The sequence below is a fragment of the Cetorhinus maximus genome, chromosome 35 (genome assembly GCF_964194155.1).
Source record: "Cetorhinus maximus chromosome 35, sCetMax3.hap1.1, whole genome shotgun sequence".
Lineage (NCBI taxonomy): Eukaryota > Metazoa > Chordata > Chondrichthyes > Lamniformes > Cetorhinidae > Cetorhinus > Cetorhinus maximus.
The window spans coordinates 675,053-700,594 of record NC_135913.1 but is presented as its reverse complement, the minus strand read 5'-3'; the positions used below and the strand labels follow the sequence as shown (position 1 = coordinate 700,594).

At 47.5% G+C, this 25,542-nt stretch overlaps 1 protein-coding gene across 1 annotated transcript in view; it reads left to right on the top strand.

Annotated features, from left to right (window-relative positions):
• The window catches only part of LOC144671990 (equilibrative nucleobase transporter 1-like), a 74,728-nt gene that overhangs the window by 15,721 nt on the left and 33,465 nt on the right, over positions 1–25,542 (top strand). The window contains exons 4-5 of the mRNA XM_078533926.1: positions 16,470–16,546; positions 18,078–18,170. Of these exons, the coding sequence (XP_078390052.1) occupies positions 16,470–16,546; positions 18,078–18,170 (170 nt within the window). The remainder of the gene's footprint in view (positions 1–16,469; positions 16,547–18,077; positions 18,171–25,542) is intronic.

The following is a 25,542-nucleotide window of genomic DNA, read 5'->3' as shown; positions in this document are numbered from 1 at the left end:
CTGTACCCTGGATCATTAGTCCAGTAACATAATCCCTACACTACTGTACCCTGGATTGTTAGTTCAGTAACATAACCCCTACACTACTGTACCCTGGATTATTAGTCCAGTAACATAACCCCTACACAACTGTACCCTGGATTATTAGTCCAGTAACATAACCCCTACACAACTGTACCCTGGATTATTAGTCCAGTAACATAACCCCTACACTACTGTATCCTGGATTATTGGTCCAGTAACATAATCCCTACACTACTGTACCCTGGATTATTAGTTCAGTAACATAACCCCTACACTACTGTACCCTGGATTATTAGTCCAGTAACATAACCCCTACACAACTGTACCCTGGATTATTAGTCCAGTAACATAACCCGTACACTACTGTACCCTGGATTATTAGTCCAGTAACATAATCCATACCCTACTGTACCCTGGATTATTAGTCCAGTAACATAACCCCTACACTACTGTATCCTGTATTATTAGTCCAGTAACATAACCCCTACACTACTGTACCCTGGATTATTAGTCCAGTAACATAATCCATACCCTACTGTACCCTGGATTATTAGTCCAGTAACATAACCCCTACACTATTGTACCCTGGATTATTAGTCCAGTAACATAAGCCCTACACTACTGTACCCTGGATTATTAGTCCAGTAACATAACCCCTACACAACTGTACCCTGGATTATTAGTCCAGTAACATAACCCCTACACTACTGTACCCTGGATTATTAGTCCAGTACAAAATCCCTACCCTACTGTACCCTGGATTATTGGTCCAGCAACATAATCCCTACACCACTGTACCCTGGATTATTAGTCCAGTAACATAATCCCTACAATACTGTACCCTGGATTATTAGTCCAGTAACATAATCCATACCCTACTGTACCCTGGATTATTAGTCCAGTAACATAATATGTACACTACTGTACCCTGAATTATTAGTCCAGTACAAAATCCCTACACTACTGTATCCTGGATTATTAGTCCAGTACAAAATCCCTACACTACTGTACCCTGGATTATTGGTCCAGCAACATAATCCCTACACTACTGTACCCTGTATTATTAGTCCAGTAACATAATCCCTACACTACTGTACCCTGGATTGTTAGTTCAGTATCATAACCCCTACACTACTGTACCCTGGATTATTAGTCCAGTAACATAACCCCTACACTACTGTATGATGGATTATTAGTCCAGTAACATAATCCCTACACTACTGTACCCTGGATTGTTAGTTCAGTAACATAACCCCTACACTACTGTACCCTGGATTATTAGTCCAGTAACATAACCCCTACACTACTGTACCCTGGATTATTAGTCCAGTAACATAACCCGTACACTACTGTATGCTGGATTATTAGTCCAGTAACATAATCCCTACACTACTGTACCCTGGATTATTAGTCCAGTAACATAATCCATACCCTACTGTACCCTGGATTATTAGTCCAGTAACATAACCCCTACACTACTGTATGCTGGATTATTAGTCCAGTAATTTAATCCATACCCTACTGTACCCTGGATTATTAGTCCAGTAACATAACCCCTACACTACTGTACCCTGGATTATTAGTCCAGTAACATAATTCCTACACTGCTGTACCCTGGATTGTTAGACCAGTAAACACAATCCCTAGACTACTATACTTTGGATTATTAGTCCAGTAGCATAACCCCTACGCCACTGTACCCTGGTTATTAGTCCAGTAATACAACTGATCCTATGTCCACCTTCTGCACCTGAGCTGTTCAGATGGGGGCTAACCCCACTTTAAAGATGCTGAGAGCACACCAAGAGAATGACGAAGCACTGTGGTGCCTGCCCAATACGTTCTGGCAGCAATGACCAGCACCCTTGAGGTGCTGGCATCGGTAATGTGTCCAGGGAGTGTGAGGCCAGACCATCACTGTGGTCTGAAGGCTGCACAGACCACAGGGAAGAGGCCCTGGACTGAGACACCTGCCTTTATTGCGTACCGGAAGATTTCACATCTGAGTGACGGGAACCCAGAACAAGGAGCCATAGGCAGGGAGACATTCTTGGGAGTTTATTGGCAATAGTGAACAGTCTGTACAAGTGATTAACACCTAGGCCCAGGCTGTGCAACTAATTCTCCTTAACGTTCCTAACCCTGCTGCTACATCTTGGTGCTCCCCGGACATCCACAGCGGAGGTGGAGGCAGCCTGCTGACTGCGACACCCTGTCTGTGATGGCCTTAGAGGGCATCCTCTAGAGGGACGAGACTTGGAGGGGTCCTGGCCTGCTTTTCGGGGCCCCGCTGTGTGGCAGTGGCACCCTCCTCGGCCTGTGGAGCTGGATCTGCGGAGGTCACAGGAAGAGGGGTGTCAGATTGGCCGGACACACTTGCAGTCACCTGGATGGATGGGCCCAGAGTGTGCACCTGCTGATCCCCCTCCTCCCTGTGGGTGCCTGGGGGCCCCAGGCTAACTCCTTGAGGAGCAGGGGTAGCTGGAATGAGATCGAGCTGCCCGGCAACCCTCTCACATACACACTTTTGGAGGCCAGTTATGGCATGAGCGATGGAGTTGAGCCCGCACAGCAGTGCGGGAGCAAAGACCTGGACCAAGGTCTCCATGGCGGCCATCATCCTGCCAGTGTTGACCTCGGTGCATTGGCATGCTGGCGCTGTCACCTCAGAGAAGACAGACGTACTCCTCCATCATGCCTTGCAGTCTGAGGAGTGCAGCAGACATACCTTCCTGATGTTCCCGAGCTTGCCTTTGCAGCTCCAGCAACTGTGACATGACCGAGTCCAGAGGCTCATCTTCTGACTCGGACTCAGCAACATTCCGGCCTCCGGCAGTCCTCCGAGTGCCGGCGACCTGGGAAGTCCCTGCCTCCGCCTGCTGTGGATCCGACAGTGCGATGTGCTCACCAGATTGTGATCCTAAGGCTATTCTGAAGCTAAGTCCCCCCCCAAGGTGTGTGTCTCTGCGCTGGTGGAGGATGTGGGTGAGCGCTGTGATGGGACTTCAAGGAGGCTGCCTCCAGATTCCTCTTCAGAGGTTTCTTTGGGGCTTGATTGGAGGCCCTGGGTCATGGACTCTGTCGGCTGTTTCCCAGACATGCCTGAGAAAGCAAGGGGAGATAATTAGTGCAGGGCAGTGACCTGTGAAACAGGACACATCACGCACAGCATGGTCGTCTGATGGATGTTGCACTGCTGGATCCTCACTTGGTAGAGCAGCACTGACCTCACGGTCAGCACAAGAACGGTCCAGATCCTCGCCGCCCAGCTGGATGGCTCTGTTTTCAAAGCCCGTGAGGACCTTGATTTCGGACATTCCTGCACCGGTCAGCGACCTCTCCCTCTTGTTGTGAGCCAGCCTGTCCTGCATGAAAAGAGATGGAGAGAGTGTAAGCAAGTCAGGCCAGATGATAAGTATAAAAACAAAAAGCTAAAAGCTACTGCGGATGCTGGAAATCCAAAACAAAATAAAAACAGAATTACCTGGAAAAACTCAGCAAGTCTGGCAGCATCGGCGGAGAAGAAATCAGTCAACGTTTCGAGCCCTCATGGCCCTTCAGCAGAACTGAAGCATAGTTTCAACAAGGGAGAAATATAAATTGGTTTAAGGTGGGTGGGGGGGAAGAGACACATTGAGGGTGTGGTGTGAGCAGATAATCAAAAGATGTCAGAGACAAAAGGGTCAAAGAGGTGTTGAAGGTGGTGGTCTTTGTCTGAGAAAAGTGCTAATTAAGAATGCAAGACAGGATATTCAAAGTACAGCTCTAGTGGGGGTGGGGTGGAAAGACTAAAGGTTTTAGTTTTAGATTTAAAAATAATGGAAATAGGTGGGGAAAGAAGAATCTATATAGATTATTGAAAAAAAAGGCGGGTGGGGGGGGGAAAGAAACGGGGTGGGGATGGGGGGAGGGGGAGTTTAAGATCTAAAGTTGTTGAATTCAATATTCAGCCCAGAAGGCTGTAAAGTGCCTAGTCGGAAGATGAGGTGCTGTTCCTCCAGTTTGCGTTGGGCTTCACTGGAACAATGCAGCAAGCCAAGGACAGACATGTGGGCAAGAGAACAGGGTGGAGTGTTAAAATGGCAAGCGACAGGGAGGTTTGGGTCTTTCTTGCGGACAGACCGCAGGTGTTCCGCAAAACGGTCGCCCAGTTTGCGTTTGGTCTCTCCAATGTAGAGGAGACCGCATTGGGAGCAACGAATGCAGTAGACTAAGTTAGGGGAAATGCAAGTGAAATGCTGCTTCACTTGAAAGGAGTGTTTGGGCCCTTGGACGGTGAGGAGAGAGGAAGTGAAGGGGCAGGTGTTGCATCTTCTGCGTGGGCATGGGGAGGTGCCATAAGTGGGGGTTGAGGAGTAGGGGGTGATGGAGGAGTGGACCAGGGTGTCCCGGAGGGAACGATCCCTACGGAATGCTGTCAAGGGGGGTGAAGGGAAGATGTGTTTGGTGGTGGCATCATGCTGGAGTTGGCGGAAATGGCGGAGGATGATCCTTTGAATGCGGAGGCTGGTGGGGTGATAAGTGAGGACAAGGGGGACCCTATCATGTTTCTGGGAAGGAGGAGAAGGCGTGAGGGAGGATGCGCGGGATATGGGCCGGACACGGTTGAGGGCCCTGTCAACGACCGTGGATGGAAAACCTCGGTTAAGGAAGAAGGAGGACATGTCCGAGGAGCTGTTTTTGAAGGTAGCGTCATCAGAACAGATGCGACGGAGGCGAAGGAACTGAGAGAATGGGATGGAGTCTTTACAGGAAGCAGGGTGTGAGGAGCTGTAGTCGAGGTAGCTGTGGGAGTCGGTAGGCTTGTAATGGATATTGGTGGACAGTCTATCATCAGAAATTGAGACAGAGAGGTCAAGGAAGGGAAGAGAAGTGTCAGAGATGGACCATGTGAAGATGATGGAGGGGTGGAGATTGGAAGCAAAATTAATAAATTTTTCCAGGTCCCGACGAGAGCATGAAGCAGCACCGAAGTAATCATCGATGTACCGGAGAAAGAGTTGTGGGAGGGGGCCGGAGTAGGACTGGAACAAGGAATGTTCCACATACCCCATAAAGAGACAGGCATAGCTGGGGCCCATGCGGGTACCCATAGCCACACCTTTTATTTGGAGGAAGTGAGAGGAGTTAAAGGAGAAATTGTTCAGTGTGAGAACAAGTTCAGCCAGACGGAGGAGAGTAGTGGTGGATGGGGATTGTTGGGGCCTCTGTTCAAGGAAGAAGCTAAGGGCCCTCAGACCATCCTGGTGGGGGATGGAGGTGTAGAGGGATTGGACATCCATGGTGAAGAGGAAGCGGTTGGGGCCAGGGAACTGGAAATTGTTGATGTGACGTAAGGTGTCAGAGGAATCACGGATGTAGGTGGGAAGGGACTGGACAAGGGGAGAGAGAAGGGAGTCAAGATAATGAGAAATGAGTTCCGTGGGGCAGGAACAGGCTGACACGATCGGTCTGCCAGGACAGTTCTGTTTGTGGATTTTGGGTAGGAGGTAGAAGCGGGCCGTCCGAGGTTGGGCGACTATCAAGTTGGAAGCTGTGGGAGGAAGATCTCCAGAGGAGATGAGGTCAGTGACAGTCCTGGAAACAATGGCTTGATGTTCTGTGGTGGGGTCATGGTCCAGGGAGAGGTAGGAGGAAACGTCTGCGAGTTGACGCTCAGCCTCCGCGAGGTAGAGGTCAATGCGCCAGACAACAACAGTACCACCCTTGTCAGCGGGTTTGATGACAATGTTGGGGTTGGACCTGAGAGAACGGAGTGCAGTGAGTTCAGAGAGAGACAGATTAGAATGGGTGAGAGGAGCAGAGAAATTGAGACGGCTAATGTCACGCCGACAGTTCTCAATGAAAAGATCAAGAGAAGGTAAGAATCCAGAGGGAGGGGTCCAAGTGGAGGGAGAATATTGGAGGTGGGTAAAAGGATCCGTTGAACGGGGAGAGGACTCCTGCCCAAAGAAGTGAGCACGGAACTCTTCTTCCGCCGTCTTCGTCTCCGTGCTCACTTCTTTGGGCAGGAGTCCTCTCCCCGTTCAACGGATCCTTTTACCCACCTCCAATATTCTCCCTCCACTTGGACCCCTCCCTCTGGATTCTTACCTTCTCTTGATCTTTTCATTGAGAACTGTCGGCGTGACATTAGCCGTCTCAATTTCTCTGCTCCTCTCACCCATTCTAATCTGTCTCTCTCTGAACTCACTGCACTCCGTTCTCTCAGGTCCAACCCCAACATTGTCATCAAACCCACTGACAAGGGTGGTACTGTTGTTGTCTGGCGCATTGACCTCTACCTCGCGGAGGCTGAGCGTCAACTCGCAGACGTTTCCTCCTACCTCTCCCTGGACCATGACCCCACCACAGAACATCAAGCCATTGTTTCCAGGACTGTCACTGACCTCATCTCCTCTGGAGATCTTCCTCCCACAGCTTCCAACTTGATAGTCGCCCAACCTCGGACGGCCCGCTTCTACCTCCTACCCAAAATCCACAAACAGAACTGTCCTGGCAGACCGATCGTGTCAGCCTGTTCCTGCCCCACGGAACTCATTTCTCATTATCTTGACTCCCTTCTCTCTCCCCTTGTCCAGTCCCTTCCCACCTACATCCGTGATTCCTCTGACACCTTACGTCACATCAACAATTTCCAGTTCCCTGGCCCCAACCGCTTCCTCTTCACCATGGATGTCCAATCCCTCTACACCTCCATCCCCCACCAGGATGGTCTGAGGGCCCTTAGCTTCTTCCTTGAACAGAGGCCCCAACAATCCCCATCCACCACTACTCTCCTCCGTCTGGCTGAACTTGTTCTCACACTGAACAATTTCTCCTTTAACTCCTCTCACTTCCTCCAAATAAAAGGTGTGGCTATGGGTACCCGCATGGGCCCCAGCTATGCCTGTCTCTTTATGGGGTATGTGGAACATTCCTTGTTCCAGTCCTACTCCGGCCCCCTCCCACAACTCTTTCTCCGGTACATCGATGATTACTTCGGTGCTGCTTCATGCTCTCGTCGGGACCTGGAAAAATTTATTAATTTTGCTTCCAATCTCCACCCCTCCATCATCTTCACATGGTCCATCTCTGACACTTCTCTTCCCTTCCTTGACCTCTCTGTCTCAATTTCTGATGATAGACTGTCCACCAATATCCATTACAAGCCTACCGACTCCCACAGCTACCTCGACTACAGCTCCTCACACCCTGCTTCCTGTAAAGACTCCATCCCATTCTCTCAGTTCCTTCGCCTCCGTCGCATCTGTTCTGATGACGCTACCTTCAAAAACAGCTCCTCGGACATGTCCTCCTTCTTCCTTAACCGAGGTTTTCCATCCACGGTCGTTGACAGGGCCCTCAACCGTGTCCGGCCCATATCCCGCGCATCCTCCCTCACGCCTTCTCCTCCTTCCCAGAAACATGATAGGGTCCCCCTTGTCCTCACTTATCACCCCACCAGCCTCCGCATTCAAAGGATCATCCTCCGCCATTTCCGCCAACTCCAGCATGATGCCACCACCAAACACATCTTCCCTTCACCCCCCTTGACAGCATTCCGTAGGGATCGTTCCCTCCGGGACACCCTGGTCCACTCCTCCATCACCCCCTACTCCTCAACCCCCACTTATGGCACCTCCCCATGCCCACGCAGAAGATGCAACACCTGCCCCTTCACTTCCTCTCTCCTCACCGTCCAAGGGCCCAAACACTCCTTTCAAGTGAAGCAGCATTTCACTTGCATTTCCCCTAACTTAGTCTACTGCATTCGTTGCTCCCAATGCGGTCTCCTCTACATTGGAGAGACCAAACGCAAACTGGGCGACCGTTTTGCGGAACACCTGCGGTCTGTCCGCAAGAAAGACCCAAACCTCCCTGTCGCTTGCCATTTTAACACTCCACCCTGTTCTCTTGCCCACATGTCTGTCCTTGGCTTGCTGCATTGTTCCAGTGAAGCCCAACGCAAACTGGAGGAACAGCACCTCATCTTCCGACTAGGCACTTTACAGCCTTCTGGGCTGAATATTGAATTCAACAACTTTAGATCTTAAACTCCCCCTCCCCCCATCCCCACCCCGTTTCTTTCCCCCCCCCACCCGCCTTTTTTTTCAATAATCTATATAGATTCTTCTTTCCCCACCTATTTCCATTATTTTTAAATCTAAAACTAAAACCTTTAGTCTTTCCACCCCACCCCCACTAGAGCTGTACTTTGAATATCCTGTCTTGCATTCTTAATTAGCACTTTTCTCAGACAAAGACCACCACCTTCAACACCTCTTTGACCCTTTTGTCTCTGACATCTTTTGATTATCTGCTCACACCACACCCTCAATGTGTCTCTTCCCCCCCACCCACCTTAAACCAATTTATATTTCTCCCTTGTTGAAACTATGCTTCAGTTCTGCTGAAGGGCCATGAGGGCTCGAAACGTTGACTGATTTCTTCTCCGCCGATGCTGCCAGACTTGCTGAGTTTTTCCAGATGATAAGTATGCCTGGCCTGTGTGGGTGGTGAGCGGTCCCATGGATGAGATGAGGACAATGATGGTGGGTGTGAGAGGGTAAATGGTGATGTCCCTTGAACCGGCAGCGAGTGAGGGCCCTGTGGATGTGCGATGGGTTTGTGAGTGTGTGAGTTGAAAATGATGAGAAGAGTGACTTACCCTGGCGGAACCGGGGAGATCATTCACCCTCTTGTGGCACTGGGTGGCTATCCTCATTTGAAGGCCGTTGGCACTGACCACCACTGCCAATGCCTCCCAAGCTGGATAGTGCTGTTGCTGCCCATCCAGCGGCCAGAGCAGGGGGTAGAGGACACTCCAGCGGGACTCCGCAGCATCCAAAAGACGCTCGAGGGACGTGTCGCTGAATCTGGGGGCTGCGGTCTCCTTCAGTTTCAGGGCCGTGTCTTCCCTGCAGCAGCCGTGGCCTGGAAGCACCGGGATGAGTGCTTGGGGCTGGACTTTAAATATGGTGTCCGGCACGATGCAGCGGCAGCGCGATGGTGGGTGGGCGCATGAGAGTCTGCTCGCCGTGGAAATGGCGTGTTTCCCGGGAGCTCATAAACAATGTGGCGGGTTTGGGGCAATGCGGCAGGAAAACCTGACACCGTGGCCGGTGGGTAAAAATGGTAGTTTTGTCCGCTCGCTACCGCTGGGGCAAATCTGGGAAAATTCTGCCCCGCGACTTGAGTATAAAAATCTAGACTGACTCTCCAGCACAGTACTGCGGGTGTGCTGCACTGTTGGAGGTCCTGTACTTTGAGCTTCCCTGGTGATCTAGTGGTTAGGATTGGGCTCTCTCTCACCGCCCCAGCCTGGTTTTGATTCCCGGTCACGGAATTAAAAATTTATTAATCTTGCGCAAACTGTTACGACGAACATGAGTGATTTATAATGTGCCTCAGTGGAGCAGTTGGACTCCTAAATAATGATAGATTAGACTTTTTAAAGTTATGGTTCTGAGTGCTTACATGGAATGTATATTGTAAAAATATTACTTGTATCACAATTGTATTGAAGCACCTTGGAGTGCAACGTGATCTGTGTAGAAAATTTGAATATCATCACTCTAAGCCTAAGGCCGCCCTAATCTGATAATGCCCACTCTTGTCTGACCTTGGAAGCTAAGCATGCTCGGGCCTGGTTAGTGCTTGGGAGACGCAGGTGCAGCAGGCTTTAAATGGCCTCAATGGCCTAGTTCACTGAAGTGCCTGCTTAATAAACTAGAAGCTCCTGAGTTCAAAGCTCAGTGTTGCCTTTATAAGAGCCACTTATTGACACTGGTGGTGGGAAAACAGTTCAGAGCTGTTACACTTGTAATGTTTCACATTGTCAATAAACCTGAAACTGAGTGAAGGTTGACTTCTGGTCTCCGACTTCAACAAACTGGCCATCAGGAGTAGCAGAAAATGGTTGCTGAAAGGTGAAGGTTGGAATCTTAAAAATTTTATTATTTTCAGGTAGAAATTACAATCCAAGTCGGCTTTGTGAAGAGCGCCTGAAAGCAAGTGTAAATTGTCAGGAATATGATTACCCGGCGATGTTTTCCTGCTGGGAACCTGATGGCCAGTCCTTTCTGCAGTGGACCCTGTGAAAGGAATTGTCTGGTGATTGGTGACATGTTGCTCAAAATCTTAGCAGATCGACCAAAACTGCAAGTCGACAAACTGCACTGGCAAGGGCGGCTCACGCGGAGAATTTGCTTTTGGCGGTTGGAATGTATAATCCCTAACATTTGGTGTGAGGGAGGAATCCGAGATTACCTTGCGTGCTGGGTGGTAGCCTCCCTGCCCTAGAGACAACGAGTTCCATTTTACAGAGATTCGAATGCTTTTCCTGCAGGGAGAGGGGTTTTCATCAAGGCTCAGGTCTCAGTGAAAATTTGGAGAGCTCTAAGGTAGCGTGTGATACTGCCTGACTAAGCTGTAATTCTGGGGATATGGGCATTTCGAAAGAGAGGGCCTTAAGGAATGGAAAGGTCCTGGTAAGGTGTAATGCAAAGACAGTGTTTATCCAACATACTAAGCAAGAAATGAATGTTCGTTCCTGACAATTAATCGGGATTGATTACAAACCCTCAGAGTCTGAGCAGCTGATGGAAGGCGATAGGGTGCCCCATAAATCTCACGCTCATGTGTTTTGCCGGGACAATCCTGAGGGTCAGAACACAATTGATCAGGGGCTAGATGGCGGGACGTGCAGGAAAAGCGACCGGCAAGTTTAAATATTGGCTCAATGTTTGAGGAAATGGCCAAGAAGTGAGGTCCACGGACTGGCAGAATGGGGTAAAAAGAATGGAAAGCGATTGAGCGCAGGGCGAGATCTCGTCGTGGGTCTGAGGCGAAGGCGGGTCTCTTGCGTTCGAAAACAATCACGTACCGGAGAAATAGTCTCCAACCACACGAAAGATTGGTTGTCCCGAAGGATATTGAAGGACAAGGAGAGCCGGCAGCTTGAATAAATTACACAATGGAATGAGGGCCAGAGAACAATCAGATTGGAAGCAGGACATCCTCATGACCGTGAAGATTGGTCATTTGAATTGGCTGCGCTCTCAGACAGGACCAGATGCTAGTTTTGATGAGCTGGAACTGGTGGAACACCCTGAAGTCGAGGATGCTTTCAGGTCTTTTACCGACAGGAGGGTGGGCGAGTTGAATTATCGTTGCTGTTCCTCCTCCCCCTTTTTGCCCGTCACAGCGGTAGTTTCAATTTCTAATTTAATTTCGTTTCCCGTCGTATCCTTTCCCTTGGTGAAGTGGGCCGCGGTGTAATTAATTCCCAAACCCCGGTTTATGAGGTCCAATGTGGGAGAGAAAAAAACCCACATCAAATTCTTTAAGGTGAAACAAACCAAGGATTTATTAACACATTCAAAAACCAGAGAAATGGACCACGATACACATTCGGGTAACACCCCCCCCCCCACCCCCACCTGGACATTTCTCTCCACGCCACTCACCATCCTGACTTGGAACTGCATCACCGTTCCTTCACTGTCGAAATCCTGGAACTCCCTCCCTAACAGCGCCGTGGGTGTACCTACACCACAGAGACTGCAGCGGCTCAAGAAGGCAGCTCACCCACCACCTTCTCAAGGGCAATTAGGGATGGGTAATAAATGCTGACCTAGCCAGCGACACCCACATCTTTATGAATGAATGAATTAAAAAAAAATCACACTCGTGAGCATACAAGGTAGAAAGTCAGGGAACAAAAGGGAAAGAAGTTACAATTTGTGAGTTACTTAAAAAAAAAAATCAAAAGGTATTGGCGTTAATTCACTTGAATGGAGTCCAGTAAGAGTAAGTGATTGAAGTTTGAGCAGCTTCGGCTCAGAGGTTACGAGCAGGAGGCTGAACTGCAGACACCGACACAGCAGGAAGGGGGGAAGTTACCCGGGTTCTTTGTACCAGGAGGCAGTCACACCTCTGAGGACAGGGTCTTCTGATTTGGTCAGTGGTCAGGGGCAGGAGAGTGTGACTGCGAGTGAGGCAGTTAAGGGGATTCAAGGGCAGGAGTGCATGAGCCTAGGCTCTTGCAATTGTCCAACAGGTTTACAGCTTTTTCAGCTTGTTTGGATGAGAGTGGGGGGGCTGCAGGGTGGATGAGCTAACTGGCCATGGCACCGTGGTACAGGAAGCCATTCAAGTTGGGGGGAAGCAAAGGGGAATGTAGTGGTATTGGAGTTTAGTATAGTCAGAGGGATTGATACCTTTCCCTCTGACTAGCAGTGAGCCCAGACGGCTGCCCAGTGCCGGGGTTCGGGATATCTGTTCGGGGCTGGAGAGAAACTTACAGTAGGAGAGGGAGGACCCAGTCGTTGTGGTCCCTGTAGGCACTAATGACATAGGCTGGACAAAGAGGGAGGTCCTGCATAGTCAGTATGAAGACCTAGGCACCAAATTAAGAAGCAGAAGCTCAAAGGTCATGACCTCTGCATTATTATCTGATCCATGTGCAAATTGGCACAGGACAAATCAGATGAGGGAGATGCATGTGTGGCTCAAAGACTGGGTGTGGGAGAAGTGGGTTCCAGTTCGTGGGGCACTGGCACCAGTTCTGGGTAAAGTGGATTCTGTACCGTTGGGATGGTCTGCACCCGAACCGTGCTGGGACTGATGTTCTCATGAGCTGCACAACTAGGGAAGTAGAGAGGGTTTTAAACTAAATAGTGGGAGCAAGGGATCAAATTTGGGGAGATGTGGTAAATCAAAGAGCAGGGACAAGGCAAAAGGATAAGGTATTATTATGGGAAATGAAAACAGACCGTGACAGGAAGGGATAGAGAGTACAAATCTAACAGTAAATCAACAGATGAGACTAGAGGTTATAAGAAGAATAAAAGGATAAAACTAAAAGCTCTGTATCTGAATGCACGTAGCATTTGAAACAAAACAGATGAACACATAGAAATAAATGATTATAACTTGATAGCCATTACGGAGACGTGGCTGCAGGAGGACATGGATTGGGACCTGAATGTTGAAGGGTACAAGGTACTTAGGAAGGTGGTAATGCGTAAATTGTTGGAGCTGTGGGCTGACAGGAACCCGGGTCCTGATGGATTTCATCCTCGAGTCTTAAAAGAAGTGTCTGGTGAGATAGTTGATGCATTGGTTTTAATTTTACAAAACTCCCTAGATCCGGGGAAGGCCCCGTTAAATTGGAAGATAGCAAATGGAAATCCGTTATTCAAAAAGGGAGGGAGACAGAAAGCAGGAAACCACAGGCCAGTTAGCTTAACATCTGTCATTGGGAAAATGTTAGAGGCTGCTATTAAAGAAGGTATAGCAAGCCACTTGGATACGCTCAAGGTCATCAGGCAGAGTCAACATGGTTTTGTGAAAAGGAAATTGTGTTTAAACAACTTACTGGAGCTCTTTGAGGAAGTAACATGTGCTGGGGATAAAGGGGAACCGGTGGATGTACTGTACTTAGATTTCCAGAAGGCATTTGATAAAGTGCCACATCAAAGATTATTGCGGAAAATAAAAGCTCATGGTATAGGGGGTAACATATTGGCATAATAGAAGATTGGCTAGCTAAGAGGAAGCAGAGAGTACGCATAAATGAGTCTTTTTCAGGTTGGCAGGATGTAACGAGTGGTGTGCCACATGGATCAGTGCTGGGACCTCGACAGTTTACAATTTATATAAATGACTTGGATGAAGGGATGGATGGGATTGTTGCCAAATTTGCTGATGACACACAGATCGGTAGAAAAGTAAGTTGTGTAGAGGACATAAGGAGGCTACAAAAGGACATAGGTTAAGTGAGCAGGCAAAGATCTGGCAAATGGAGTATAATGTGGGAAAATATGAAATTGCCCATTCTTGCAGGAAGAATAAAAGAGAAGTATGTTATTTAAACGGGGAGTGATTGCAGAGCTCTGAGCTGCAGAGGGATCTGGGTGTCCTAGTGGATGAATCACAAAAGAAATGTAGTTAGGAAAGCTAATAAAATGTTAGCATTTATTGCGAGGGGGATTGAATACAAAAGTAGGGAGGTTATGCTTCGGTTATAATGGGCACATAAATGAGACCACATTTGGAGTACCGTGTACAGTATCGTTCTCCTTATTTAAGGAAGGATGTAAATGCATTGGAAGCAGTTCAGAGAAGGTTTACCAGATTAATACCTGGAATGGGTGGGGTGGTCTTATGAAGAAAGTTTGGACATTATAGGCTTGCATCCGCTGGAGTTTAGCAGAGTAAGAGGTGACTTGATTGAAACCTTTAAGATCCTGAGGGGTCTTGACAGGGTGGATATGGAGAGGATGTTTCCTCTTGTGGGAGAATCTAGAACTAGGGGTCACTGTTTAAAAATAAGGGGTCGCCCATTTAAAGGAGAGGTGAGATGAGACAATTTTTTTTTTCTCTGAGGGTCGTGGGTCTTTGGAACTCTCTTCCTGAAAAGGCGGTGGAAGCAGAGTCTTTGAATATTTTTAACGCAGAGGTGGATAGATTCTTGGTAAACGAGGTGGGGTGATAGGTTATCGGGGGTAGGCAGGATGCAGATTTCAGGTTACTATCAGATCAGCTGTGATCTTAATTAATGGCAGAGCAGGCTCGAGGGGCTGAATGGCCTACTCCTGCTCCTTGTTCGTATGTAACAAGAGATTATTGGGGTCCCTGAAGAGGGTATCTTGTCGAGTAATGTTTTGTATAGGATATTGAAAACATTTTCTTCTTCTTCAGTTTGCTTTGAAGCATTGCTTGTGAGGATTAACTGTTGAGTTTTATTGAGAGAAAAAGAAGGGAACCTGTTATTGGTGGAAATTAAGGTTAAGTATGTGCATGTGGAGGGCATTCATTGGTTGGCTACATGTAAAGAGACAATTAACCCAACTGCCTGCCTCTCTTCCCTGGCTAGGCTCACACCTGGGTGTCCGTGGCGAGGGAGCACGTGGTGTACACGCTCAAGGTCTCCTGCAACCTGTGGGTGCCACAGGGGCTGCCGTGCATCATCAGCCCCTGGGTGACATTTCGATTTAATTCAATAAGATACCTTCAAAGTTTAAAAAAAAAATTTTGCCACCGTGTCCCTTTAAGGGGCCGTTAGTTAACTTGTTTTAATTGATATACTCGAGAGTAAAAAGACACAATTATTGACGTTGGTGTGGGAAGTAGAGTTAGGAGGTATATACTTGTAACCATTCACATTGTTAATAAACAAAAAGCTGAGTAAAGTTTGACTTCTGGCCTCTGGCCATCAGGAGTTTAACAGTCAGTACTGATGGATCACTCCACTACTGAAGGCTCAGTGCTGAGAGTGAATCACACTATAGGATGTTCAATAATAAAGACGGGCTGCAGTTTCAAAGTGGGGAAGTGCTGAAGGCGTGCTGTACTGTCAGGAGAGCCAGGACTGCGGGACTACTGCATGGATGTAGAGACAGACTGAGGTTTGCTGCACTGCCAGAGGATCAGTACTAGGGGGGTGGGTGGGCAGGGTGGGGCTGGGCGGTGGGGAACAGCAATCTCAGAGGGGGCAGTAATGAAGGGGCTCTGCACTGTCAGAGGGGCAGTACTAATGGAGTGTTGCATTTCTGGAGGGTCAGTACTAAGGGCAAGTTGCACTATCGAAGGGTCAGCACTAAGGGCAAGTTGCACTGTTGAAGGGTCAGTACTAAGGGCAAGTTGCACTGTTGAAGGGTCAGTACTAAGGGAGAGTTGCACTGTCGAAGGGTCAGTACTAAGGGCGAGTTGCACTGTCGAAGGGTCAGTACTAAGGGAGAGTTGCACTGTTGAAGGGTCAGTACTAAGGGCAAGTTACACTATCGAAGGGTCAGTACTAAGGGCAAGTTGCACTATCGAAGGGTCAGTACCAAGGGCAAGTTGCACTGTTGAAGGGTCAGTACTAAGGGCAAGTTGCACTGTTGAAGGGTCAGTACTAAGGGCGAGTTGCACTGTCGAAGGGTCAGTACTAAGGGCAAGTTGCACTGTTGAAGGGTCAGTACTAAGGGCGAGTTGCACTGTCGAAGGGTCAGTACTAAGGGCAAGTTGCACTGTTGAAGGGTCAGTACTAAGGGAGAGTTGCATTGTTGGACAGTCAGTGCTAAGGGAATGCTGCGCTTTCAGAGGGACAGTACAGAGGGGTGCTGCATGTCAGAGAGACTTATTTTGGATGGGATATTAAACCAAGGCCCTATCTGCTCTCTCAGGTGGATGCAGAGGTTACCAGAGCACTATTTAAAAAAGAGTGGCGGAGAGGTCATCTCAGTTTTTTAGCTGCCAAGATTTTTATCTCCAAAACAGCAAAAAAACATACTGCTCTTAATGACAACATCTCTCCATGGGATCTTCCATTGCAGAAATTTCCTGACATGAATAAAACTGAAATGAAGTAATTTCTTTTGGCTCTGATGAACTTTGGGTTAACCTGAGGTCGTGAAAGGTATTGCAGAAACGCAAGTTGTTTTTTCATGCTCTCACTCACTCTCTCTCTCTTGCAGAATCTGCAGTACTGCTGTTCCCTGCACTTTCCCTGCTTGCAGTGGGAGGAAAGATCTTTTTCATAACAAACATACAGGTAATGTACTGAGGGAATGCTGCACTGTCAGTGGGTCACTGCTGAGGGAGTGCTGCACTGTAGAAGAGTCGGTACTGAGGGAGCGCTGCACTGTCAGAGGGTCAGTGCTGAGGGAATGCTGCACTGTAGGAGGGTCAGTACTGAGGGAGCGCTGCACTGTCGGAGGGTCAGTGCTGAGGGAGCGCTGCACTGTCGGAGGGTCAGTACTGAGGGAGCGCTGCACTGTCGGAGGGTCAGTACTGAGGGAATGCTGCACTGTTGGAGGGTCAGTGCTGAGGGAGCGCTGCAACATCAGAGGGTCAGAGCTGAGGGAGCACTGCACTGTCGGAGGGTCAGTTCGGAGGGAGTGCTGCACTGTCAGAGGGTCAGTTCTGAGGGATAGCTGACTCTTTTGGGGACAAGTGCTGGAAGGAAAATGCAGTTAAACTTGGAAATGACTGGATTTGGTTGGAACTGCCGTTCCATTTTAAGATATAAAAGATCAGAGCAGACCAGCCATTTCCCGGGTTTTAGTTTTTATTCCTCCTGTGAGAGGGGAGGGGTTGACAGTGCTGTTTGGATCTTGCTGTGCACAGGCTCACAGCTTTAATTCATAGATTGCAACAGTGAGCACACTTCAGAAGCCCCTGCCATTGGCTGGAAAGTGATTTTGCAATGTCCTGAGGTGATGAATGTGAATGGGAGCTGTATGCTGTGTGATTGACTCCTGGTGTTTATATCGGTCTTCACAGGGAAATGGTAATAAACAGGAGAGGTCAGGTTAATGCAATGAAGCAGAATCAATGGATTATAACTGGTTCCTGCTGGCGTCATTCTCTTCAGTGGTGATATCTATAACTGTGCAAATGGAAAATGTTATAGTGCCATTTACTAGTGCAACAGGACATGACACACATCACAGAATGAAACCTGGGCCATTCCTGCCGTGTGTGTGGGGCTAAGTACCACACCAGGTGTGATCAGGCCAGGATTGGAGCCTGGGCCTTTCCTGCTCTGTGTGTGTGGGGCTAAGTACCACACTAGGTGTGATCAGGCCAGGATTGGAGCCTGGGCCTTTCCTGCTCTATGTGTGGGGCTAAGTACCACACCAGGTGTGATCAGGCCAGGATTGGAGCCTGGGCCTTTCCTGCTGTGTGTGTGTGGGGATAAGTACCACACTAGGTGTGATCAGGCCAGGATTGGAGCCTGGGCCTTTCCTGCTCTATGTGTGGGGCTAAGTACCACACCAGGTGTGATCAGGCCAGGATTAGAGCCTGGGCCTTTCCTCCTCTGCGTGGGTGGGGCTAAGTACCACACCAGGTGTGATCAGGCCAGGATTGGAGCCTGGGCCTTTCCTGCTCTGTGCGGGTGGTCCTCAGTACCACACCGGGTGTGATCAGGCTAACTCAGATCTATGCCGGGATTGGAGCCTAGACCTTTCCTGTTCTCAATGTCCAGACTATTTGTGGAGCTGTTTGGGAACAGCTTCAAATGCTTGTAAGCGCACTCAGATCGAGATCCATTGATCGCTTTTGTTGTATCTGATCCACAGGTTGGAAACTTATTTGAGAACAAACGCTCCACAATTATCACTCTGTACAATGGAGCTTTCAGTTCGTCAGCAGCCGTGTTTCTGTTGGTCAAGGTGAGGAATGCTGGTAATAAACTACTTCATACAGATCGAGGGCCAATAAATTGTACTCGCTGCTCGGCTCAAAAAACAGCTCAGAGGGTGAAATGTCATTCTCATACTGACCCATCAGAGAGAGCAGAGCTTCACGCACTCTGTCTGCGGAGAGGGGAGTGGAGGATGAGGTGGGTATCTGGGTGTGGAGAGAGAGAGCAGGGTTGAGAGAGAGAGATAATGGCCGAGGAGAGAGGGGCTTGGGTATGGAGAGGGAGAGGGCATTGGGATAGGGAGAACAGGGGCCGGAGAAGACAGGATTCTGTAGTATAAGGGTCTGGCAGGTATAGGGTTCATGTGGGGCTGAGTACAGTACCACCCACACTGTAATTTGAGAACACATGACCCGTACTTGGGGATCAGCCTAGTGTTGGCACAGAGCCGTGTGTACAAGCAAGCTCGGAGACAACTCCTAGCTTGAACGCTTTACTGTATATATGTACATAGTTCTTGTAGTTAATAAATACATGCAGTTAATCTATTTAAGACTACAAAGACGTCACTAAGGCCTACCAAACGGTATCCGACAACATGGTGGCAGCGAAAGGAAAATCCCAAAACCCTACAAAAAAACGCAGGGAGAAACGAAAATCCTGCAAGAATAAAGAATAATTCAAAGAAGCATTTCATTCTGACCTGAAGAAAAGCTCGATAAGCAGATGCACAGAGGAAAGTTGGTCAGGGGGAAAGCTTCAAAGAAAGGCTGAAGTGGATTATAATCCTAACGCATTTTTTGGGGCTATGTCAGAACAGGAGTATCCTCTTAACCATCGCCTTCACTTGAGTTTAAAATAGCCACTTCCTGCAGAGACTTTCTTTGGGTCCAAGAAAGTGAACTACCTCTCCCCCCAAGTAAGATAACCATCAAGAAACTTCCCTTCTTTCAGATAGCCTTTTTAAATAATTATCAGCTAGGTTATAGTTACTGGTCAATATAAGGGTCCAGAGGGGTTAGGGACCTCTTCAAAAAATTGTACCTCCCCACTTTGGAGTGTACAAGAGAGGGGCTCTTAAAGCTGCATTCAGAATACTACGTGAGACATTATACTTTAACAGACTTATAAATTAGTTAGTAAAGAACCATAACTTGCAATAGACCAAGGGGATAAACATATCACAAAATTAAAGATTATAGAAAGATGGAGAATATAATCTTAGTTCTATATGTAGAATCTGATATTATAAAGACTCTTGCTGTGCTAGGGTATCTCAGAACATCCATTAAATATTTAAAATAAAGTGTTACCCAAATCCTTGAGTGCTTTGGTTACCTGATGAGCTGCACACTCCAGAGTTGCAACTCGCTTTAAATTGTCCACCTCCTCAGCAGCCCGAGAAATGTTGACCTAAAGGTTTCTGATCAACACCTCTGTCTTAACTGAGAAAAGGTTTCTATCTATTGAGTTGAATTTGATCATCCTTAGCAACTGTTGGCACTACCGCTTTGTGTAAGCCCCTCTGCTCTTTATAAGGTTATATCATTTCTATTATTGAGAATTATTTAATTGTTGAGGATTGCCCTATTATGTGAATATTGTGAGCGTTTATCTGGTCAATAACTGTTGACAATACTTCCAGTGGCAAAGCTTATTATGACTTTGTCTTATTATGACTATGAGTGTTTCTTATTTTCACTATTTTTCTTTTCTAAAAAAGGGTCTTCAACTTTAAGCTTCACTGCATGGGCATCTTATGGTTCCTTTGTCCATGATTAGATCGTCAAGAGGTCAAACACTTTTGGCTGGGCCACCGAATCTCCCACGGCTGGTCCTGCCATAACAGGGCCGGGAAACCCCGGCCATTCTCTTTCCTTTCTTCATTTCAACAAGAATCACACAGAATCACAGTGCAGAAGAGGCCCTTCGGCCCATCGAGTCTGCACCGACACCTGAGAGACACCTGACCTACCTACCTAATCCCATTTACCAGCACTTGGCCCATAACCTTGAATGTTATGACGTGCCAAGTGCTCATCCAGGTACTTTTTAAAGGATGTGAGGCGACCCGCCTCCACCACCCTCCCAGGCAGCGCATTCCAGACCGTCACCACCCTCTGGGTAAAAAGGTTTTTCCTCACCTCCCCCCTAAACCTCCTGCCCCTCACCTTGAACTTATGCTCCCTTATGACTGACCCTTCAACTAAGGGGAACAGCTGCTCCCGATCCACCCTGTCCATGCCCCTTATAATCTTGTACACCTCGATCAGGTCGCCCCTCAGTCTTCTCTGCTCCAATGAAAACAACCCAAGTCTATCCAACCTCTCTTCATGACTTAAATGTTTCATCCCAGGCAACATCCTGGTGAATCTCCTCTGCACCCCCTCCAGTGCAATCATATCCTTCCTATAATGTGGCGACCAGAATTGCACACAGTACTCCAGCTGTGGCCTCTCTAAGGTTCTATACAACTCCAACATGACCTCCCTACTTTTGTAATCTATGCCTCGATTGATAAAGACAAGTGTCCCATATGCCTTTTTCACCACCCCACTAACATGCCCCTCCTCCTTCAGAGACCTATGGACACACCAAGGTCCCTTTGTTCCTCAGAACTTCCTAGTGTCATGCCGTTCGTTGAATACGTCCTCGTCAAATTACTCCTTCAAGTGTATCACCTCACACTTTTCAGGGTTAAATTCCTTTTACCATTTATATGCCCATTTGACCATCCCGTCTATATCTTCCTGTAGCCCAAAACACTCAACCTCACTGTTAACCACCCGGCCAATCTTTGTGTTGTCCGCAAACTTACTAATCCTACCCCCCACATAATCATCTATGTCGTTTATATAAATGTCAAATGATAGGGAACCGAGCACAGATCCCTGTGGTACGCCACTGGACACTGGCTTCCAGTCACTAAAGCATCCTTCTGTCATCACCCTCTGTCTCCTACATCTAAGCCAATTTTGAATCCACCTTATCAAATTACCCTGTATCCCATGTGCATTTGCCTTCTTTATAAGTCTCCCATGTGGGACCTTGTCAAAGGCTTTGCTGAAATCCATATAAACTACATCAACTGCACTACCCTCATCGACACACCTGGTCACCTCCTCAAAAAATTCAATCAAATTTGTTAGGCATGACCTCCCTCTGACAAAGCCATGCTGACTAGCCCTGATCAAACCTTGCCTCTCCAAGTGGAGATAGATACTCTCCTTCAGAACTTTCTCCAATAGTTTCCCTACCACTGACGTGAGACTCACTGACCTGTAGTTCCCTGGCTTATCTCTACAACCCTTCTTAAATAGCAGAACCACATTAGCTGTTCTCCAGTCCTCTGGCACCTCCCCCGTGGCCGGAGAGGAATTAAAAATTCAGGTCAGAGCCCCTACGATCTCCCCCCTTGCCTCCCTCAGCAGTCTGGGACACAAATCATCCGGACCTGGAGATTTGTCCACTTTTAAGCCTGCCAACACCTCCAATACCTTATCACTCCCTATATCAATTTTCTTAAGAACTTCGCAGTCTCTCTCCCCGAGTTCGATACCTTCATCCTCATTCTCTTAGGTGAAGACGGACGTGAAATATTCATTCAACACTCTAGCGATGTCCTCTGGCTCCACCCATAGATTGCCCCCTTGGTCCCTTATCGGCCCTACTCTTTCCCTGGTTATCCTCTTCCCATTGATATATTTATAGAATATCTTGGAATTTTCCCTACTTTTACCAGCCAGAGCTTTCTCATATCCCTTCTTTGCTCTCTTAATTGCTTTCTTAAGCTCCACCCTGCACTGTCTGTACTCCACTAATGCCTCTGCTGATTTGCTTCCCTTGTACCTGCTAAAAGCCTCTCTTTTTCTTCTCATCATAACCTGAATATCTCTGGTCATCCATGGTTCTCTGGGCTTGTTACTCCTTCCTATCACTGTAGAGGGAACATGTTGAGACTGTACCCTCCCCATTTCCTTTTTGAACACCCCCCACTGTTCCTCTGTAGATTTCCCCACAAGTAACTGTTCCCAGTCTACCTTGGCCAGATCCTGTTGTATTTTACTAAAATCCACTCTCCCCCAATCCAAAACATTTTTTTGCAACTTGTTGATTTCTTTCTCCATAACAAACTTAAACTGTACCATGTTGTGGTCGCTATCGCTAAAATGCTCGCCCACCACCACCTCAGCCACCTGTCCGGCTTCATTCCCCAGAATTTGGTCCAGCAATGCACCATCCCTTGTTGGACCCTCTAAATATTGACCTAAAAAGTTCTCCAGTACACATTTCAAGAAATCCAATCCATCCAAGCCCTTAACACTATGTCTATCCCAATTAATGTTGGGAAAGTTGAAATCACCTAATATAATTACTGTCGCGGAAAACGGAGTGAACACTCGGACCCAGGAGGTTTGTCTTGGAAGTCTTTATTGAATCATGATATCATGGGGAGCCCAGCAGCATACAATGGAGCTAGCCGGCACTCTGAGAAGCATCAGAGTACACACCTAGTTATAGCAAAATCGTACGTAACAGAGGTCATGTGATTTACAAAGCTGCTTGATCTTTAGTAATTAATAACATCGAAATCTTATCTTTGGCACACATACAAATGTTCTTTCTTAGTTTATAATTACGCAAAAACCTTGAGTAGCCCATCTGGTGATTAGTCATCTGGACAGACAACAGATAGCTTAACTAGGCCCTATCTCATGTGCTGACAACAGACATACTAGCTTGGTTTCAAGGGCGCTTGGTAGTTTGTTCAGTATACTTGATTTCATTCCTCCACAATAGCTGACAGCGCAGGTCTATTACTTGACGTACTGTGCAAGGACACTTCATTGTAGTATTCCACTATGTTTTAACCACTTAACCCTTTGTTATCCTGTATATGTATTTTATTCTCCCACAATTACCCTATTGTTATTGTTTTTACACGTCTCCACAAATTGTGCACATATTTGTTCCTCAATTTCCCACCGTCTGGAGGTCTATAATAAACAGCTAATAATGTGGTTGCCCCTTGTTTATTCCTAAGCTCTACCCGCAAAGCTTCATTCAGTGCCCCCTCCAAGATATCATCTCTCCTTACTGCAGTAACTGACTCCTTAACTAATAATTCAATGCCTCCTCCTCTTTTACCCCCTCCCCTGTCTTGCCTGAAGATTCTATATCCCGGAATGTTGAGCTGCCAATCCTGCCCTTCTCTCAACCATGTCTCGTGATGGCTACTATAGCATAATTCCACGTGTCAATCCCCACTCTTAACTCATCTGTTTTACCTGTAATGCTCCTGGCATTAAAGTAAAGGCCATCCAGCCTTGCCTTACTCCCTTGAAGCCCATTGCAGCTCTACTCCCTCTGACTTGATTGTTTTACTGTATTATGATGTGTCCCTATTCTGCTAACATTCTGTGTCCCCTCCCCCAGCCGAATTAGTTTAAACTCCTCCCGACAGCACTAGCAAACCCGCCCGCAAGGATATTAGTCCCGCTCTGGTGCAGATGTAGACCGTCCCGCTTGTACAGGTCCCACCTTCCCCAGAAACGGTCCCAGTGATCCAGGAATCTGAAACCCTCCCTTAAGAATTGAAGAGTGATGTGCAGAATTCCAGTTAGGTTGATTAATGGCTTTAAATTAAGTGGTAATGTTTAAGGAGGTGTTCTGTACCATCTAAAGCCAATGTGTGATGAATCCTTCTTTTGAACGTGAAAAGAAATATCAGTGGGACCTTTTCCAGACCAAGTTGACCCTGGCATGTCATACTTTGTTGAAATTTCTTTTCTCAAAAAGTAAGCGATTTAGTATGTGGAACGGGCAGAAATTAAACGTTCTGATTTTTCTGGGATAGTCCGGTGCTGTGGTGTCCTTTGCGAACTTCTGTAACAGCCCGTCCCAGGATGTTTATATCAAAGGGTTTGGAAAAGTTCCATCTGATATGTTAGGTTGAGATGTCCCTCTGTGTCCACAAGGTCCTCTGGGTAAGACTATTTGCCTTGTTTACCAAAGGCACCATTTATTTAACTCTAATTGTATAGGAATTCGACTTATTATCTATGTTTCCGCCTAACTAATCTATATTTCATGACAAGCCTTGGCAGCTGAAGGCAGAAATTTCAAATTTCTCACTGCAGCAGAAGACTCCATAGGATATCCCTTGAAGTCCAGCTTCAATCCTCAGAGGGAAGATTCTGCCGACCTTCGTTAAACAAGGCAAGCAGTCTTACTCAGAGGTCTTTGGCAAGTCCTGAGAAACTTTTTAAATAGTTCACTGGTCAGAAATCCCCGTTTCAAAACTCCGTTGGAAAACCCAGACTCTTGAGTCAGTTGCCGAGCTCCCTCCCAAAAGGAAAAAAACATACATAATAAAGAATTCATTTGGAAGGGTTGCAACTAAAGAGTCAGCTTTCAAGGCGAGCAAGGGGGCTGGAGTTTGCCCTTTTCGCGGCCCTAAAGCCTAGTGCTAAAATGGAGAAGCCGGCAGCCAGCAGATTCAAGCAGCCCCTGTTTAAAAGCTTTTTCAAGCCTGAACACGAGTAGCATTGCAGGGGAACCCGCCAAAACCGGCAAGTGTGGGTAAACACTTTGTCTTCAAAGGAATGGTGGCTCTGCCTTGATTTTCAGCAACTTCTTAAAGCTGAACCTGCACTTTTTAAACATTTTTTACCGATGGATCAGAGCCCCACTCTTCCAGATCAATGTGGACTTCAATCATATAAATGGGGGCTTTGGAGATCCCTGAGATAGATGATGACTTCAGGCCTGGATGGAAAGGCAGAAGCTGAACGAGTTAACACTCTACTTTATTCAGTCGGCCCATTAGCGGATGACCTGATAGTGGACGACCTTATTGCGAGGTTAGGAATCAATGAATCATCTGCTAAATTTGAAGAAGTGTTAAAATATTTGGATGTTTATTTTAACCTAGGAAGTAACAAAATCTTTGAAAGTGCTAAATGTAATAAGCATGTCCGGCAGCCAGGAGAACCTGCCAACCCATTCATTAAAGATCTGTACACGATTAGCTGACCTGAAATTGACCTAAATCTGAACGTGTCAGGGATAGAATAGTTGTAGGATTGGCAGACGACGGACTGTCAGGCATGCTGCAAGCGAAGGAAGGTCTCACCGTCAGGAAAGCTATCCAGGTTGTTAGGCAGTCTACAACACTCCGTGTGCCGCACTGGTCCATTTTAAGAGGAGAAAGTTAACCGTGGTACAGAGGAAACCCCACAGTCCAGTTAGTTAAACAGCACAGAAACAGGGGCACTCCAGGCCAAGGGAAGCAATACCCTGTCTGGCCAGCAGAGAGACCATGCCAGCGCTGTGGAGCAAAGCGCCCCCCACAGGGGAGATCAACGTCCTGCAATTTCAGCCCAATGCTTTCAATGCAG